General features: G+C 39.5%; 1 protein-coding gene and 1 long non-coding RNA gene across 2 annotated transcripts in view; one reads left to right on the top strand and one right to left on the bottom strand.

Annotated features, from left to right (window-relative positions):
* LOC132491930 (uncharacterized) overlaps positions 1-12223 on the top strand; it is a 125955-nt gene extending 113732 nt beyond the window's left edge. Inside the window, exons 3-5 of the long non-coding RNA XR_009532770.1 lie at positions 1173-1303; positions 11200-11306; positions 11595-12223. This is a non-coding gene — a long non-coding RNA (uncharacterized LOC132491930). The remainder of the gene's footprint in view (positions 1-1172; positions 1304-11199; positions 11307-11594) is intronic.
* Positions 1-19544, bottom strand: part of GDA (guanine deaminase) — a 136661-nt gene that overhangs the window by 42230 nt on the left and 74887 nt on the right. The window contains exons 4-10 of the mRNA XM_060100991.1: positions 18781-18868; positions 16923-17028; positions 15535-15562; positions 14281-14388; positions 10404-10511; positions 8829-8926; positions 3182-3249 (exon numbers count right to left, since the gene is read on the bottom strand). Coding sequence (XP_059956974.1) covers positions 3182-3249; positions 8829-8926; positions 10404-10511; positions 14281-14388; positions 15535-15562; positions 16923-17028; positions 18781-18868 — 604 coding nt within the window. The remainder of the gene's footprint in view (positions 1-3181; positions 3250-8828; positions 8927-10403; positions 10512-14280; positions 14389-15534; positions 15563-16922; positions 17029-18780; positions 18869-19544) is intronic.

Below are 19544 nucleotides of genomic sequence, written 5' to 3'. Positions count from 1 at the left end.
CAGCCAACCCCTACCTCCCCAGAAGACCCTCCAAGACTTGAAGATAGGTCTGGCCCAGCCTCTTATGGAGTCACTGCTTTGCTCTGGGTTCCAGTTCCTGTGAAATCTTGTGTGCTTCCTCAAATTTCCCCGTCCTGTGGAGCTCCTGCATTCAAGCCCCACTGGCCTTCAAAGCCAAATGCTCTGGGGGCTCCTCCTCCTGATGCCAGACCCCCAGGCTGGGGAGCATGACATGGGGCTCAGAACTCTCACTCCTGTGGGAGAACCTCTGCGATATAATTATTTTCCAGTTTGCGGGTCACCTACCTGGCAAGTATGAGATTTTATTATATGGTGAAAGCACCCGTCCTGCCATCTCGTTGTGGCTCCTTCTTTGTCTTTGGATGCAGAATATCTTTTTTGGTAGGTTCAAGTCTTTTTTGTCAATGGTTGTTCAGCAATCAGTTGTGATTGTGGTGTTTTCGTGAGAGGAGGTGAGCTCTAGTCTTTCCATTCTGCCATCTTGTCTCCTCTAGGCATCTAAATCTTCTATACCACATCTTCTTTTTCCATTCCTCTGTTGATGGACATTTAGGTTGCTTCCATGTCTTGGCTATTGTAAATAATGCTGCTGTGAACACAGGGGTGCATGTATCTTTTTGAATTAGAGTTTTGTCCAAATATATGCCTAGGAGTAGGATTGCTGGATTATATGGCAACTCTGTTTTCAGTTAAGGAAGCTCCAGTTTTCCATAGTGGCTGCACTAATTTACATTCCCACCAATAGGGTAGGAGCATTCCCTTTTCTTCACACCATCTCCAGCATTTTTAACAAAATATTTTTGAGATTTATCCATATTCTGCATTCTGTTTTTAGAATGCTGAATAATATTTAATTGTATAAATATGCCACATTTGTCTATCTGTCCTCCTATTGGAAGGTGTTTGGACTATTTCCAGTTTGGGGCTATTATGAATAAAGATATTATAAATATTCTTGTACAACTATTTGTGCAAATATGTGTGTCCATTTCTCTAGGATAAATACCCAACATGGAATTACTGATATATATTTAACTTTATAAGAAACTGCCAAACAGTCCTCTTCATCGGTTGTACCATTTAATCTCCCTGCAGTAGTGTATGAGGGTCTATCTACATGCTTCTTATTCTTTTTTTCTTTTCTTTTTCAGTTTTCTTCTTTCATTTTCAAATTTTCCATCAAAACTCACGGTCTTTTCATACTGCCATGTCTTCTTGCACTCTACGGATGATAGCAATTTTCTGAACTCATTCTGGATCCTGAAGTAGATGCTTTTCAGAGGTATGTTCATCTTCTTATTCTTTTTGATACTTCTTTCTCTTGTTTTGCAATATTTTTGTGAAGCTTCATGAGGGTTTCTGCTATTTAATATTTGAGAAAGTCCAGATCTGCCTCTATTTCTTATAGACATGGTGAATGATCCATTCTTGGACCTGCTCTCTGTCCACAGTATAAGTTAAATAATCTACTGAAGTCCAAAGCAGAAGGACAAGTTTATACATAAAGGTCATGTTTAGGTAATACTGGTGCATAGGATGGCTGTTACAACAGAGACTATGTAAAATGCAACAACATTCTCCAAGTTAATATGATAATATATCATATTTAATCAAACCTTTAATCAAGAAACCAACATTACTTTTTCCCTTTAAGCCAATCTTTGTTAACCACTGCAACATGCCAGGTATGTGCTAACCACCTCACACACATTTTTTTTTCATTTAAGCCTCAAAACAAGGTTGTAACATAGACATTATTATAATTATTGTTGTTCTTGTTATAGAAATTAGGAAACAAAGCCTTAGAAAATTAAGGTAATTTGCTCAAGGTCTTACAGCTAATAAGTGACATACCTTTACCTAATCATTTTAGACCAACACTATACAACCCAAAATCAAGAACTGGAAATCATGTGATGAACTTAAATCATGGAGACCAAAATCCTAGAAAATTTGAAAGCAGTACATCTGATTTTTGCATTTCTACCAAATTTTCCATTAATTGACAAAAACTTTTGGCCACTTTTTTCTTATTGATTAAAGCTTTTCTGTGAAGTTAGAAATAACTGGTTTCCTGCCTTAATACCTGAGACTATATCCAGGTACTACACAATCTCAATGATTCAAGGCTTAAATTCAAAATTTTAAGAATTTTAATTGCTCTGATTCATGTAAAATTGAGAAAAACTTCTAATCTAGCACACCTCTTTAAAATTATAGATAAATCACTTTGTATTATTGTATGTCTTACCAATATTGCTTGGTATAAAAATTAACTGAGACTTGAGTTATTGCAGAAAATGATAAAAACCATTATTGTCAATATGCAGACATTCTGGTGCTCTTACATATCAGGAAGACAAATGCATCAAGAATGAAAAATAAGACCTTGTGCCCCACAGCCTTTTAAAAAAATTTTTTTTTTAGTTCATTCACACACAGTGATTAAAAAGAAAGGTTCACAGCGGATGCCTAAACATTTGGGCCTGACTGACACTTCTAAAGTGAGCAGCACTATACACACTCAAGAAAAACAATTCAAATGTACTGTGAAAAAAAAGGAGACATCACTAATTCATCAGCCACCTAGACTGTCCTTCAGCCTAGCAAACATCAGACTGCCTTTGGGAATTAGAATCTCATTTTGTTAAAAACTGCTTAAAAGCAAAGCGTGCTTTTTAACATATCTATATCTTAGAGTTCTCCGTTATGGCATAGACTGAATTTGTGCTCACTACTGGCAAAGTTGAATAATTTTCTTTTGAGACAGTATTTGTGATGACACAACTATTGAAAACCAAAAACATACAAATCCAAACCATTGAAATTTAGCAGGAAGGACAAAACAACAACAACAAAAAAAACAAGGACTTTTCAAAAAGAATCTCTAAAACACTTGAGAAGGACTTATCCTTTTTAGCCCCATGTCTGAATAGTAAACATGGTTAATGGCTTTCAAGAGGTTAATGTCATCAAAACTTTTCCCTTCGCATACACTTTCTTACTGCTTCCAACCTCATTATTTTATTAGCTCTGGATATGACTACCAGAAAATAAAACTAAGTCTTTTAAAACACAGAACTATTAATTGAAAATTAGTCACATTTGAAAGTTATGCACTTAACCACTTTGCCATGGTTCCTCATGGGAAACTACTAACCTGTACCCAGCCCTATCTTCACTCCATGTTTCAGGACCTCTGGCACATTGAGAAGGCCACTGCTGAGCCTGTAGAGAGAGGAGACAGTCAGAACAAGGAGACCCACGTGGGTCCAACAAGAGAAGGGCACTAACAAAAATGATGGTGATATCACTGAAAATTATGATTCCCATCTCAGCTCTAATGCTGACACAAACACTTAGTCAAATCAGACCATCCGAGTCCTGGAGTAAAAAAGGATCATGAAGGAGTTTGAACCATTGAGCAGAGGTTAATATCAGGAGGGTACAAAGCAGCAAGAATTAGAAGGGAGAGCAGGGGATCATTTGTAAGGAAAAATAAATGAAGAAATTAAATCTTGCAACTAGTTCAAAAATTTTTGCAATTTTAAATATCTTTTCAGCTTAAGATACAAATGACAAAATTGTAAGATATTTAAAGTGTACAACATGATGATTTGATATATGTATACATTGCGAGAGGATTTCCCCCCGCTGAGTCGACCAGCACGTCTATCACCTCACATATTTACCTTTTTTATTTGTGAGAACATACAAGTTCTACTCTCTTAGCAAATTTCAGTTATACAATATGGTGTTATCAACTATAGGTCTTTAATTTTTTTTTTAACCAACCCATCCTTCTATGCTAGGAAGTAGAAATTATAAAGTGTTGCCTTTCCTCTTCTTCCTGGGAACATTTGTTGCCCTGAATGAGTAGCGACTTCCAAGATCAAAGAAAGAGGGGTATAGCTGGAAGAGGGGGTGCAGGTTGTAAGTCAGGGCCTGGTGGTTCAAATGCTACTTCTGAGGACAGCAGCAACTAGGAGAGATGGTTCCTGGACTGAATTCCAGAGCTCGTGACCCTGACTCAGTAGATGTGCCACCTTTCTAAAGAGACAAAGAAAAACTAAAGCAATCCTTAAAAGTCTGAGAAGATGCAAAGGTCAAAGTCTGCTTGAAAATCCACATAATTATCATTTTCAAACTGCCAGTGCACATGCAATAAATCTCAAAGTGGTTGGAGAAAGAATAACAGTGACCATTCAAACCAAAATATTAGCCATAAAGAAATTTAACTTCAAACCTCAGTTTGCAAAACTGGGTCATGTTTTAATTTAGATGTTGTGTAACTAAACCCACAGGATGTTAAACCCTTCCCCTAACTGGTCACTAGACCATAATTATGGTCACTAAGCTGTACACAGGCAAGATTCCCTGTTACGTATGGCCACTTTATGTCTGAAAACTAAAAGCCTCTGGAACCTCTCAAAACAAACACTCCAGAAACACATTGCTGTGGCTCTCATGCCTTTCCCATACTGCCACTGATGTAGAACATTTTCATTTGCAAAGTTCCTAGACTTCTGACTGCTGGCACCTCCTGTTCTTTGCCTGGAGGCTCTTTCACTCGGCTAGAGCCTGCTCTGCCCTTGATTGGGGAAGGTCCAAAGTTGCAGGGACTTCATGCCACTTCGTACCCACCCAGCAGCCCTCCACCAATAACTGATAAGTTTAGGTATAATTACTCCAGCTCCCCCACCCCTTGGGCAGGTTGTCTTTGAGGTCTGCTTTGTACACTGGCTCCCTGAGTTTTCTGGAAGGATTAAATTCCAGGAACCCATGGTGGTAACTAGCTTGGTGACATGCTCTTTACTGTCTTCCTTCCCTTCTCTGTCTCACCCCATAAAGGTGCTTCTAGGATCACCTCCCAAATAAATTACTTGTACATAAATCCTCACATCATGTTCTGCTTCTGCAAGAACTCTAAAACAAGTAAGGATATGAAGTAATCCTCAAAATATGAAAATCTAAAAACTACAGGCCAATATCACTGATGAACATAGATGCAAAAATCCTTAACAAAATACTGGCAAACAGAATCCAACCACACATTAAAAGGATCATACACCATGATCAAGTGGGGTTTATCCCATGAAGGCAAGGATTCTTCAATATACACAATCAATGTAATACACCATATTAACAAATTGAAGGATAAAAACCATATGATCATCTCAATAGATGCAGAGAAAACTTTTGACAAAATTAAACACCCATTTATGATAAAAACCCTCCAGAAAGTAGGCATAGAGGGAACTTTCCTCAACATAATAAAGGCCATATATGACACACCCACAGCCAACATCATCCTCAACGGTGAAAAACTGAAAACATTTCCTCTAAGATCAGGAACAAGACAAGGTTGTCCACTCTCACCACTGTTATTCAACATAGTTTTGGAACTTTTAGCCACAGCAATCAGAGAAGAAAAAGAAATAAGAGGAATCCGAACTGGAAAAGAAGTAAAGCTGTCACTGTTTGCAGATGACATGATACTATACATAGAGAATCCTAAAGATGCTACCAGAAAACTACTAGAGCTAATCAATGAATTTGGTAAAGTAGCAGAATACAAAATTAATGCACAGAAATCTCTTGCATTCCTATACACTAATGATGAAAAATCTGAAAGTGAAATTAAGAAAACACTCCCATTTACCACTGCAACAAAAAGAATGAAATACCTAGGAATAAACCTACCTAAGGAGACAAAAGACCTGTATGCAGAAAATTATAAGACACCAATGAAAGAAATTAAAGATGATACAAATAGATGGAGAGATATACCATGTTGTTGGATTGGAAGAATCAACATTGTGAAAATGACTCTACTACCCAAAGCAATCTACAGATTCAATGCAATCCCTATCAAACTACCACTGGCATTTTTCACAGAACTAGAACAAAAAATTTCACAATTTGTATGGAAACACAAAAGACCCCGAATAGCCAAAGCTATCTTGAGAAAGAAAAACGGAGCTGGAGGAATTAGGCTCCCTGACTTCAGACTATACTAAAAGCTACAGTAATCAAGACTGTATGGTACTGGCACAGAAACAGGAAGATAGATCAATGGAACAGGATAGAAAGCCCAGAGATAAACCCACGAACATATGGTCACCTTATCTTTGATAAAGGAGACAAGAATATACAGTGGAGAAAAGACAGCCTCTTTGATAAGTGGTGCTGGGAAAACTGGGTAGCTACATGTAAAAGAATGAAATTAGAACACTCTCTAACACCATACACAAAAATAAACTGAAAATGGATTAAAGACCTAAATGTAAGGCCAGACACTATTAAACTCTTAGAGGAAAACATAGGCAGAACACTCCATGACATAAATCACAGCAAGGTCCTTTTTGACCCACCTCCTAGAGAAATTGAAATAAAAACAAAAAGAAACAAATGGGACCTAATGAAACTTAAAAGCTTTTGCACAGCAGAGGAAACCATAAACAAGATGAAAAGACAACCCTCAGAATGGGAGAAAATATTTGCAAATGAAGTAACTGACAAAAGATTAATCTCCAAAATTTACAAGCAGCTCATGCAGCTCAATATAAAAAAAACCCAAAACAACCCAATCCAAAAATGGGCAGAAGACCTAAATAGACATTTCTCCAAAGAAGATATACAGATTGCCAACAAACACATGAAAGAATGCTCAACCTCTTTAATCATTAGAGAAATGCAAATCAAAACTACAATGAGGTATCATCTCACACTGGTCAGAATGGCCATCATCAAAAAATCTACAAACAATAAATGCTGGAGAGGGTGTTGGGAAAAGGGAACCCTCTTGCACTGTTGGTGGGAATGTAAATTGATACAGCCACTATGGAGAACAGTATGGAGGTTCCTTAAAAAACTAAAAATAGAACTACCATATGACCCAGCAATCCCACTACTGGGCATATACCCTGAGAAAACTATAATTCAAAAAGAGTCACATACCACAATGTTCATTGCAGCACTCTTTACAACAGCCAGGACATGGAAGCAACCTAAGTGTCCATTGACAGATGAATGGATAAAGATGTGGCACATGTATACAATGGAATATTACTCAGCCATAAAAAGAAACGAAATTGAGCTATTTGTAATGAGGTGGATGGACCTAGAGTCTGTCATACAGAGTGAAGTAAGTCAGAAAGAGAAAGACAAATACCATATGCTAACACATATATATGGAATCTAAGAAATAAAAAAATGTCATGAAGAACCTAGGGGTAAGACAGGAGTAAAGACACAGACCTACTAGAGAATGGACATGAGGATATGGGGAGGGGGAAGGGTAAGGTGGGACAAAGTGAGAGAGTGGCATGGACATATATACACTACCAAACATAAAATAGATAGCTAGTGGGAAGCAGCCACATAGCACATGGAGATCAGCTCGGTGCTTTGTGACCACCTGGATGGGTGGGATAGGGAGGGTGGGAGGGAGGGAGATGCAAGAGGGAGGAGATATGGGAACATATGTATATGTATAACTGATTCGCTTTGTTATAAAACAGAAACTAACACCATTGTAAAGCAATTATACTCCAATAAAGATGTAAAAAAAAAATACCGTATGCTAACACATATATATGGAATCTAAGAAGAAAAAAAAAAAAAAGGTCATGAAGAACCTAAAGGCAATATGGGAATAAAGACGCAGACCTACTAGAGAATGGACTTGAGGATATGGGGAGGGGGAAGGGTAAGCTGTGACAAAGTGAGAGAGTGGCATGGACATATATACACTACCAAACATAAAACAGCTAGTGGGAAGCAGCCGCACAGCACAGGGAGATCAGCTTGGTGCTTTATGACCACCTAGAGGGGTGGGATAGGGAAGGTGGGAAGGAGGGAGATGCAAGAGGGAAGAGATATGGGGATATATGCATACATATAGCTGATTCACTTTGTCTTACAGCAGAAACTAACACACCATTGTAAAGCAATTATACTCCAATAAAGATGTTTAAAAAAAATCTAGCAGAAGCTAATAAATTTATTGAATGAATATATGAATAATCCACCCCAACCTGCCTCTAGCTCCGTTCTGGGCCAACTAACACAAGAAATGAGAAATCCTTTCTGTATCTAATCACGGAGCATGAATTCTTAGCCTAGCATCCAAGGATTGGCATTATGGAATCTTTGAATTCCCTGCCATTAGATGCAGCATTTTTGTGTCTATGGGCTTTTTTTTCTGAAGATCCAGACCACAAGTTTCATCTGATTCCCTTATGCATCTATAACCTTTCAAAGGTTAAGAACCAGGTATAAATATTTTGTTTGGGCGAATTACAGTAGGACAAGGCCCCTCCTAAGTGCACCTCATCAGATATAGCAGCATGCATGACATTTACTGAAGGGTGCTGGCTTCTAGTAGCATTGCACCATTTCTGATAATGTGCACATTTCTAGTAGTTTGTACAACACAAAGTAGTATGAGGTCAGTACACTCTCTCTGGAACACCTGGTTGGCACATCCACTCTTTCGGTCCTTAGCTCTAAGTTCTCAGTGCTATTGGTTTTGAACTCTGTTTCCTATTGTTCTGTTTTGTGCAAACTCAGAAATTTTAAGAGATGTGGTGCTCTTCAAATGCATACTCTGCAAAAAATAGCCTCTTTTAAGTGCTGTCTCCCCAGTACAGTATAGGTAGGTATCCTTCTATCTAGTTCACATCCCAATTGAACATAACTACGGAAGAGAGATACTGGAGGAATGACTGAGAAAACAAAGGTATTTGGCTGCTACTTTGCAACCCAAACGTTCATAATCTACTAATCAATAATTGCCTACTTACGATAAGTTAGAATTGGGACAATGCGAGATGGATGCTCCTCGTTCCCTGAATACATCCAGTTCTTCTTCAGAAAGGTAGCAGCCATGTGCCATCACTGTCTGGAGAGAAGAGCATCCTATATGGAGTCTACCACTCAAAAATGCTTAAGTCAGTCCTCACTCACAACAAGATATTATAGGTGCACATAAAAGCTGTGACTTATCTGTTATCATCTTCACAAGAACATTGATGATTACCTGTATGTATAAAATCACTGTGTACAAATTACACCTCAGAAAAGGCCTGTGAAAACATTGGATTATGAAAGTCCCACCCATTTGTGGATCTTTTTCTCTCTTTTTTAATCTATAAAATAAATGAGGGTTGGTCCAGTTGACCTCTATGCAAGTAAAATTAACATGCAAATTGAAGGCTAATTTATTAATTATATAGAAATATATGTAGAGAAGGATGAAAATTATGATGTAGCATAAACAAGATCTATGCAGAGTATTAACCTTTCAAATCAGTCACATTCAGATCTCTGAGCACAAAGTCCCTAAGAATTTATTTGCTGTAATAGTTAAACTCTCCATGCAGTTCATACATTTCATTAAATGCCAAGGCCAGGGGGTATATTGTTGTAATGAGGTCTCTCCTCACTCGTATTAATTTTTTTTTTCTTTTTTTTTTTTTTTCCTTTTTGCGGTATGCGGGCCTCTCACTGTTGTGGCCTCTCCCGTTGCGGAGCACAGGCTCCGGATGCGCAGGCCCAGCGGCCATGGCTCACGGGCCCAGCCGCTCTGCGGCATATGGGATCCTTCCAGACCGGGGCACGAACCCGTATCCCCTGCATCGGCAGGCGGACTCTCAACCACTGCGCCACCAGGGAGGCCCTCATATTAATTTTTTTAACTTAAAATTGTTTAATTATAAATGTAGTAATACTCATTTCTTTTACAAAGCAATCTTAGAGTGTTTAAAAATAAAATGTAAAAAGTCCTCTGCTTTCTCCCTCAGGAAGAATCACTTTTAACGTTCAATGTGTGTCTTCCAGACAGTGTTTGCTAAGTGAGCACGCACCCGCACGTATACACACATATCAAACAATACTGTACAAACACTCTTCCTTGTAAGTAAGTCTGTATACTTCATTCTTTGTGAATGTTGGATAAAATTCTAATTATGTTCTGTGATTTAAACAATTTCCCACTGATAGCCATTTTTAAACTTTCATATGTAATTAACATCCCTATTCATAGTCCTTACAGAATGGATCTTCAGAAATACATTTTCTAACTCAAAGGAATGCACATTTACATTCTAATGGATACTGACAAAATGTCCTTGGACCACATGACATTCCCACCTCAAAGAAGCTTTTAGATTTATTTACCAATAAATTTAATGATTTATTCATTAGGGATGAAACTTCAGGCCCATTTTTAATTCTGCACACACATGCATATGCACACTCTGTACTTTAGTTTGGCAAAAGCACGTGTATTATAGAAGTCTGAAGATTACTACTGAGATTTTAAAATTTAGATAAATATGCCCTGCTTCATATAGATTATATCATGATGTACAACTTACCTTATTTGTCAGAAGGTTGTTTTTATCATACACATCTGTGTAGTTTTTATAACCAGGGTATAAGTTTTTCACAGCTTTAACTTCATCACGATTTTCACTTATATGGCTCTAAAAGAAAAGAAGTATTTTCAATTTTTTAATGTAAAATACCATTAGAAATTATACTTCCTACCCCCAAATGATATGGATGGTTCCTACTTGCCTATGTAAAAAAAATGATTCTTGTGTATTTTATTTGAAACAATTCTTATTATATAAGATATATATGACAAAGAAACTATGAAAATGTAATTATATGAACATGTAATATCCTAACCCTAACCCATGTAATGTTTTTCTGACAAAGTCTTTTCGAATTCCAAACTATAGCAAGAATAAGTAAAAATAAAAACTACTCCTTGAAGAGAGTCAAGAGCCTAGCTACTCATGGTCACCTACTTCTTCTGGTGTTGGCCGTTTAAGAAGAGTTCATTGGCCATCAAAAGGACAGATCATGGTTCACTCATAGAAAGCTGAAATTTGAATTAAAAAGCTGAATTTTAGCCCAAGTTCTGACCCTAGTTATGTGTCTTAGGGTTGAGCCCATTGTTTTCTTTGGGCCTCCATTTTCTCACCTCTCAAATAAAAGGGTTGGGATAGATGAGTGATTTTCCAAATTCTTTTAGCTTTAGATGTGTTATTCTTATTTTAAAAAATCATAGAAATTCAATATGTAAACAGCATAAACAAGTTGCTACGCAGGATGAAGCAGGGTTAGGACTCTGGGACCCCGTCCCCATTCTATCCCCTTTGTCAGCTTCCAGGATGAGTTCTTCTGCAGGAAACAGTTTGAAAATAACAGAGCTAGGCAGTCCTGCGGTCGTCAAGAAAGAGCCTATAAGAATCCACATGCAAGCAAAACAAGTGAGTCCTGGCCCCCGCACTGTCCTTTCTCCAGGGCATCACAAACCTGAGACAGCATAAAGTGTTTTGGAGACACAACGTAAGTGTAACCATCCCAACCCCGCACTTAAAACAAAAATCATTTCTGACCAACTGGTGATGACCATATATTAATGGGAAATAACTCATGAGCAAGTTACCACTTCCAAGAACAGCAATGCCATTTCCCTTTCTCCTTGAGGTAGAGTATGCATAACCAAATAAATAAAACAACAGCAATGGACTAAAAACAGAATGTTCTACCTGCAGAATGAGTTCTATCCTTGGCCTTGAGGAACTCCAGACCACTGAAGAAATGGGCATGGGCATCAGAAGAGATTTGTGTCATTTTGGTAGATTTGAGTATATGCAGTTATACACATATATACAACGCCAGTAAGTATATACTTGATTTTGTTGTGTGTTTCTGGGATTCAGGACACACGAACCCAAAATGTGCCACCTTGGAATACTGAATACTTTATGCCAAAGGAGTTTGAGAAAATGGCAGAAGCAGGAAGGTCACTCTGATTTTGCCCCCACCCTTTTCCCCTGAAACGGGTCAAAAAACTTGTAAATGAGAGGCGCCTGCCCTATACATAGAGGAAAGGAGCATCTTTATCTCTGAAGACAAAGGGAACCAAGAAGAAAAAGGCCTTGCTAAGTTTCCCCCAGTTTACTATACTTACCTCGTACTCCTTAACTTATGTTCCTCCAGGACTGTACATTTGTCACCACACCTAACATAAAAATACTCAGGTCTGTTTCTTTGTGTCTTTGTTTCCTTATAAAGGCTCCTGTGCCATGTAAACCTTATATGAAATAAATTTGTATGCTTTTCTCCTGTTTAGCTTTGTCAGTTTAGCTTTCAGGCCCAGCCAGGGACCCTAAATAGGTCAAGGATAACTTTTTCCTCCCCTGTAATTGTGTGGGATTGAATATCATAGCCCATCAAAAAAAGGGGGGGGAATGAAAATAGTAATGAGTCCTAACAAGATAAACTTAAAAAAAAAAAAAACTTCCACCCTAAAAAATGATAAAGGATCTATGTGTTGCCTTTCCCCGATATGCCCTTTGTTTTAAGATAGCTCTTAAGAGGGAGAATTTTAGTGCAGTATGGGGGCAGGGGAGCTCCCAATTTTAACCCAGCTGGAAGATTTAGAAAGTGTTTTATTCCTAAATTGCAACCGCTTAATGACAAAGTAAGATATACTGTTTTGTTCCTGATTTTAAATTAAGAAACTTGGAACAAAAGGGCTTTTAAATCCGTTTGGGTAAGGTGGAAATTAGGTTCTTTTTGCTTTTCAAATAATAGATGGTTCCTCCAAAAAGGAAGGACTAGAACACTGAGAAAGTATCAAATAAAAGAGAGCAGGAAAGAAATGCATTAAATGTATCCTACAGAGACCAGGTAACCAGTTTGCCATTGATCTTGCTTGGTTACTTAAGATGTCCTCATCTCTCGGAGCCAGATCAGAGAAGATTGAAGGCAAAAGGAACTTCAGGTTTCTTAACTTTTTTTAACTAAAAAATTAAAGAACTAGATTTAGGTGATATCTGTAAGGGACCTTATGTCCTATGATGCTGTATCTTGAGATCTTATGGGGCTAAAGGCAGGCCGCCCCCAAGATGTGCCACTCTGGCATGTAGATTATTATTTGTAAGGCCAACTGGCCAGAGGCAGGGTAACGCAATCAGATTCACAGGTTGCATCAGACTGAAACTCTCCGGACCACCCAGTTCCAGAAACTGACCTGGAGACATTCCGGACCACCCAGTTCCAGAAACTGACCTGGAGACATTCCGGACCACCCAGTTCCAGGTACTGACCTGGGGACTTTCCACCCAGCCCAGCCTTCCCGCCTCGAGGGGCGGGACTAACGGTCCCAAGACTGATGCAACCGGCACCAGATATTGCCACGATACCCGAAGAGACCACCAAATAAGGAATACCCTGTGCCCCCCCAGACTCACCACACCCCTTTCCCTTCTTGCCCTATAAAATCTTGCCCAACCCTCGCCCAGGTGCGACTTCTCTGGCCCTTTTCTCTCAGACCAGTGAACCTCGCCCGGGAGCGCCCCCTAATAAAGCTCACTTGAAGCTTTCCTCTGTTTCGCGATGCCATTTGTTAAGATCCGACCTTACATTATTATTATTATTATTTGCGGTACATGGGCCTCCCACCGCTGCGGCCTCTCCCGCCGCGGAGCACAGGCTCCAGACGCGCAGGCCCAGCGGCCATGGCTCACGGGCCCAGCCGCTCCGCGGCACGTGGGATCCTCCCGGACCGGGGCACGAACCCGCGCCCCCCTCATCGGCAGGCAGACTCCCAACCACTGTGCCACCAGGGAAGCCCATGTAGATTATTTTGAGTTAAAAACCAATCAAGGTCCAAAAGACTTAGGAAGAACCTTTGAACTCCCTCCTTACCACCTAAAAGAATTTAAGATAGGAGGCCTGTCCCAGGAAGGAGCTATTACCATAGATAACCGTAGTAAGGTATTAGGCATGGTAGACAAGAGGGACCTAGCAAAGCCCATTTGAACAAACTTGTCTGTGTCCCATTGTCTTTGAATGGTTCAGCAAACTTTTGTTTACCAAATATTAACTCTTTTTATCTTCCAGTGAATTACCTTATTTCCCCTTGAAACCTCAGACCCCTGCTTCCTTCTACTTAGTCCAGAATATATATATACCTCACCTTGCCTTTCTGTCTTTGGAATTCTTCATACTTATGTGGATTTCCTGTATGCACATAATAAATTTGATTTTCTCCTGTTAATCTGCTTTATGTCACGTTAATTGCCAACCAAAAGAACTAAAAGAGAAAAGGGGAAACCCACCTCCTCCATAACCTCAGTAAAAGAATTGGAGATTACGAGATTACTGCCAGAATTTAGGGTACAGAGAAGTCTTGCAGGTCTAGACAGAGGCAAATAGGAGAAAAGTGCCCACCTGAATGTGCAAATCACGGGTCTTCGCGATGTTTCCAAGTTCACCCAACAAAGTCTCAGAGCAGGAAAGGGAAAAACGTGGTGTCACTATGGGCTGCACTCTAGAATACTGGAAATAATCAAAAACACTTGGTAAGGAAATGCATATCATACCACAAAATGATTTTATGTCTTCATCTCTAGGGATAGTCCTTCATTCCAGGAGTGGATAGAAGCGCTGGGTTTCATGGAAATGGCTCATGGATGAGAACAAGGAAGGGTATATTCTGTAGCACCAAGTTCAGTAGAAGAAGATCCCATCTCAAATGCAAGGCACATGAAGGCTCAGACCAGGCCTAGACTGGGTGGCTTTTATGAAGAGGATTAGGAGGCAGAGGAGACGTTTTAAGGGAGAGTGCTGGGAAGATTAAGAATGAAGTGGTGGCCTGTTCCCCTTTCGACATCTTGGGGTGGTATGCTGGCCATGGCCTCCCTGAGGACTGTTAATTAGTTGCAGGCATGGCTCTGATGTCACCTTTGAGGCTGAGCAGTAGAGAAGGATTCATAGAAGAGCGGCAAGGATAACGATCCACAAAGCTGCACCTAGGTCTCCCAAGATTAGACTGAAAGAAATACTGAGGTTTTCTGTGGCTTCCAATCAGACCTTAAAAAATGGTGAGGCCTCAAGTCTGGTTTGCAAATCTAAGACACTGCGCAGCAGAGCCATAGACCAGCCTGCTGGGGGTGGGACAGAAAACAGCACTGTCTTCACAGGATCACCAACACCAGGGCACTGTGGAACGGGGTGCCTGGCTGAGTGCCTGCAGGCCACACGACATGCACACATCTATGGACCAAGGCAGTCTGGCTGGGGCATCAGGACTGGACACCACCTGTGTTTCAGACCAGATCAGGGGGTACAAGAGGCCAGAGCCAATGGTGATGTAGCCAACAAACCATGCCACAACATCCAGTTGCCACCAATCTGTCTACATGCATGAAGCCCTCTCCTGCCTCCCTACTGGCCTGTCCTATGAAATTAGAAGGTCCCAGAGGAGAGGGAGGGAAAACCACTGAGAAAGTAAAAAACGCCCGACCTTCCTGAGCTGAGTTGATGCATCCACCATGAAAACAATTTAAGGCTTTAGGAAAATACTTCTGCATGCATGGAATAAGCCAAACGTATACAGGCTAACCTCTACCAAACAGCTTAATAACAAATCCTACAACTAACAGGAAGGCAATTAAAAAACGAGCTGGGAACAAGTTTACTTACATTCCTTTGGAGTACTTCTGACACAAATCTGAAATAAAGCAACAAACGGGAAGTTAGAAAATTTAGGCATTTTTCAAATTAAATTTTTAAAAGCACGAAAACATGACCCTTACATGTCCTGATTTCCATGTAAACATTTCTAATGCTGCACATGTTTCACCACCACTGATTAAGGATTAACAAGTAGTAATTACCCTGCTTTCTCATTTGCAGCCAGAGCGATGGAGTGCAAAATCACAGGGAAATGCAATTTTATCATCTAACGTCAGCCAGGCTGTTCACAAGTATTCCCACAGCACTCAAGACATTCTACTAGCTTAAGCTCTGTTTGGGGGAATACTGCAGTATGTTATGTTCCATGGATATCAGAGTCATGGAGTCCTGTGTATCTGGAGGTGTTTAGAAGCCATGGGGCTCTCTACTCCCAGTTTCCCTAAAGTGGAAGCTGCTTGCTCACAAAATCACAATAGCATCATTTATTTTCAAAGGCTGAATGCTACTGGGCATGGATGTTGGAGTAAAGCAGAAGGAATAGGCCAGACATGGTTGTGAAATGGGTAGTGACAGGGATGGTGATCTTACCAAATATATCTGCAGGGATGGTGGTATCTGTAGGGCCTATGAAATAACTGTTTCTGCCCTGGCTGGAAATATTTGTGAGCTATAGCTTCCTGCTTTCTGGTAATCCTTTCTTTAAGAATAAAATGTGAATCAGGGTTCACTATTCCCACAAACACAGATTCATAGAAAAGTTGAGCATATGGCCAAATGTTAAAGGGAAAGTGTGTGCTTCCTTCTCTCTAAGGGAACATAGCAGCACCTAAGTCACGCTTTACAGAGGACACACTTAAGGTGAAGGAGGCCTGGGGAATGGAGAAAAGCTGGACTTCTCACACTTGCATCAGGATATGTTTGGTCTTAGGCAAGATTTAAACCTAAAGAATTTTCTTCTATATCTCTTTGATGTTGAGTGTCATACAACAGAATTCCTTGTCAAATCCTCAAGGCACCATGGAAAAGCCATTAAAGAAATATAGAAAAAGTACCTATGGTATCACTAGCATATCCCCATGTAAAATAAGTTTAAGCTACAGGAGAAGCCCCAGTCTATAACGAAGGACAAGGAGTGGGTAAATCATTTACTTTTTAAAAAATCCTTCATTTTATAAAGGGATTTGCCCTAGGAGTCCTATAACAAGTTCCCAGAGGCTTTAACATACGATTTGATATACAAAAATAGTACTGACATGCAACATTTTCCTTAGGATCAGATCAATTTCATGAAGTTAGGCAAATCCAGGCAGTGATATATGTGCACATTCTGCCTGGGTTAAAGAGGTTTCTTTTTCCCATCTCCAACTCCATAAGACAAATCAAGACAAACATACCTCTCTGTTTCCTTGATCGATTCCTCAGTGGTTTCCTTGTATTCTGGAACAGTGTCATTCAAATCCATGCAGACTTTCCCCACAAATGCCCGCTGCCCGAATTTATCTGTGAGACACACACAAAAAGAATCTAAAGTCATGTTTCTTTCCCAAACTGTACCTTTACTAAGCCTCTTTAAAACATCTTAAATTAAAATCGTTTTAAAAACATAAGTGAGAATGTAAAAGATCATCACACCATTTAAGAACAATAACAAGAACTCGATCAATTCTGTAAGTAGTAAAGGTTCTCCCATTAGCACCTTACTCCTCTGATTACTCCCAGAATGAAGGATATTATTTGCTTAAGGTCTAAACCCAGATGTGCCCAGTGTCCTCCGCTATGTGCAGGGTTATGAGGACTATACCCAATAATGTATGTAAAGTGGCTGGCACATGGGCTTAGAAAAGATACTGTTGCTATTCTTAAGTGTAGCAGTGCCAATATCATTATCTGTGGGGGATTTTACTTACTCCTACCAGCAGTTCTCAGCACTGAAGAACCTCGTGCTTATCAAAGGTTCTAGAGGAATTCTATTTCAGCTAGAAAGTTGATGCTACATGAGGCAATGTTCATTTTTTCAACAATGTCTCCACCTCTGTCTTGAGTCTTTCAGAAGTCTTTCTATCTCTCTCTTTCCCCTGTAATTCACTGTAATACCTGGCCATTAGATTATTCTTCCTTAAAACACCACCTTCATCACATACCTCATCTCGCTGAAAACTTTTTTGAGTCTGATGCATATTTGAATCTCTCCAGAGACTGAACCATCCCCTCTGCCCAACCTCTCCCATCCCACCATGCCATGAATCCTTCCCTTTAATTCAGCTACTCTGTACCTTGCCTCCTGTATATCCACTATGAACGTTCCTGTCCCCATACCCCCATGTCATCTTTCCTATCTGAAAGGCATTTTCCTCTCTCCTCATTTTATCTTCCCTTCAAAACCCAATTTAAAGATCCCTTCAATGAAATCTTCCCAGGTGATCCAATTCTGGGTTCATTCTGTCTCCTCCAAAATTTGCAATATTTACTTTCAGTGTCACCCTTGAGGTCTTTGGTATAAACTACCTTGGCCAGCAAGCAGTAGTGTCAGCACATCAGTCAACAGTATTTACTGAGCACCTGCTATGTGCTAGGCACTGTACTGTGTACAAGTTTTGGAATCATCAGTGTAAATCCAGTCTCAGCTCTGCTTACTAGCTGTGTGACTTGGGCATGTTACATAACCTCTCTGAGGATCAGTTTATCCATCTGTAACACAAGGACCTGAATAACTGCTCCAGAAGGCTGTCTGCAACTGAGCTGAACTAATCCACGTAGAGTTCTTTGCACAATACCAGGCATCTAGTAAAAGCAGTACAGCTATTATTAAAGTCATTAATCAGTGCACGTACCTATTAATCAGTTAATCCTGTCTGGTTCCTCAAGGGCAGAGACTATTTTCCGTTTTACTATGTTCCCAGCATCTAGCATAGTGCCCTGAGTCTAGCCAACAGCTAAGATCTATCTGCTGATAGATAAACTGTTGCTATTGCTAGAATTAGTAAACCTGTTCCAAAAAGCCCTAAATTAATACACAAAATTCAGACCCATTTACATCATTCTGCAGCCAAAAACTAAAAGTAAATAATCAAATTACTTAAACAACAGAAAAAGTTCAAGGGCCACAGTGATACACAAATACCTAATTACTTGCAAGAAATGCAGTGATAAATTCTAGCAATTAAAAGGCAGGACTGCTCACAAGTATAAGTCACTGCCAGCATGATCTGGACATACTTCACGTGTCCGTAAATCATCCTTTCATCTCCTCACCTGTAATTTCGGCAAGGAGCAGCGATGAGTCAGTATGAATTGTTGCAAAGTAACAAGCTGTGGTTGTTCCATTCTTTAGTGTTCTCCTCTAAAAATAAATCACAAAAACCATGAATCGCCTGTGCCCAGAAGAGTCACATGGTATATACAGATGAAAATGGATTTTAGTTTTCAATTTTAAGATGTTTTATTTAAAGGCATGCCATCTCAATATGAAATGTAGTTAAGGCAAATGGTAAAAGTATTTATATTTTAAAAGTGTTAGCTAGAGAAGTTGATGCTTTCGATTTCCTAGATTCACACAGTTCTGTGTTGCAGAATTTATAAAATGTGATACTAATTAATTCCTTATTTTTTTAGGACTGTTTAAGAATATGCAAACTTTATTGCATCTGGGAGTGAATAAATGAGATTTTTCTAGCGATTACAGGATACAGTTATTCAGCCAGATTTTTAGTTCATCCTAGCAGATTGATAACATGTATCCATCTCTCTTCCTCAGCAAATCTCTACTAAAATACAGTAAAGGAGTATAACATTTATTAAACCATAAGCAGAGAGGAGACATGAGCAGCGGAAGTATTTCAACATCTTCTCAGAAGAAAAAACAAGTATAAGAACCCGGAGGCAACTTGGAAAGAGAGAGGAGCATGTGGTTGTTAACAGGGAATTGGCTGAAAGTCTGTATACAGATAATTAAACCTTGGCAGGACTCTTTTTCCTGCTGAAATCAGCCAACCACCCCTAACCTGCTTCTTGCAGAA

This window comes from Mesoplodon densirostris, chromosome 6 (assembly GCF_025265405.1).
Source record: "Mesoplodon densirostris isolate mMesDen1 chromosome 6, mMesDen1 primary haplotype, whole genome shotgun sequence".
NCBI lineage: Eukaryota > Metazoa > Chordata > Mammalia > Artiodactyla > Ziphiidae > Mesoplodon > Mesoplodon densirostris.
The sequence above is the reverse complement of the archived record's forward strand: the minus strand, read 5'-3'. Positions and strand labels throughout refer to the sequence as shown.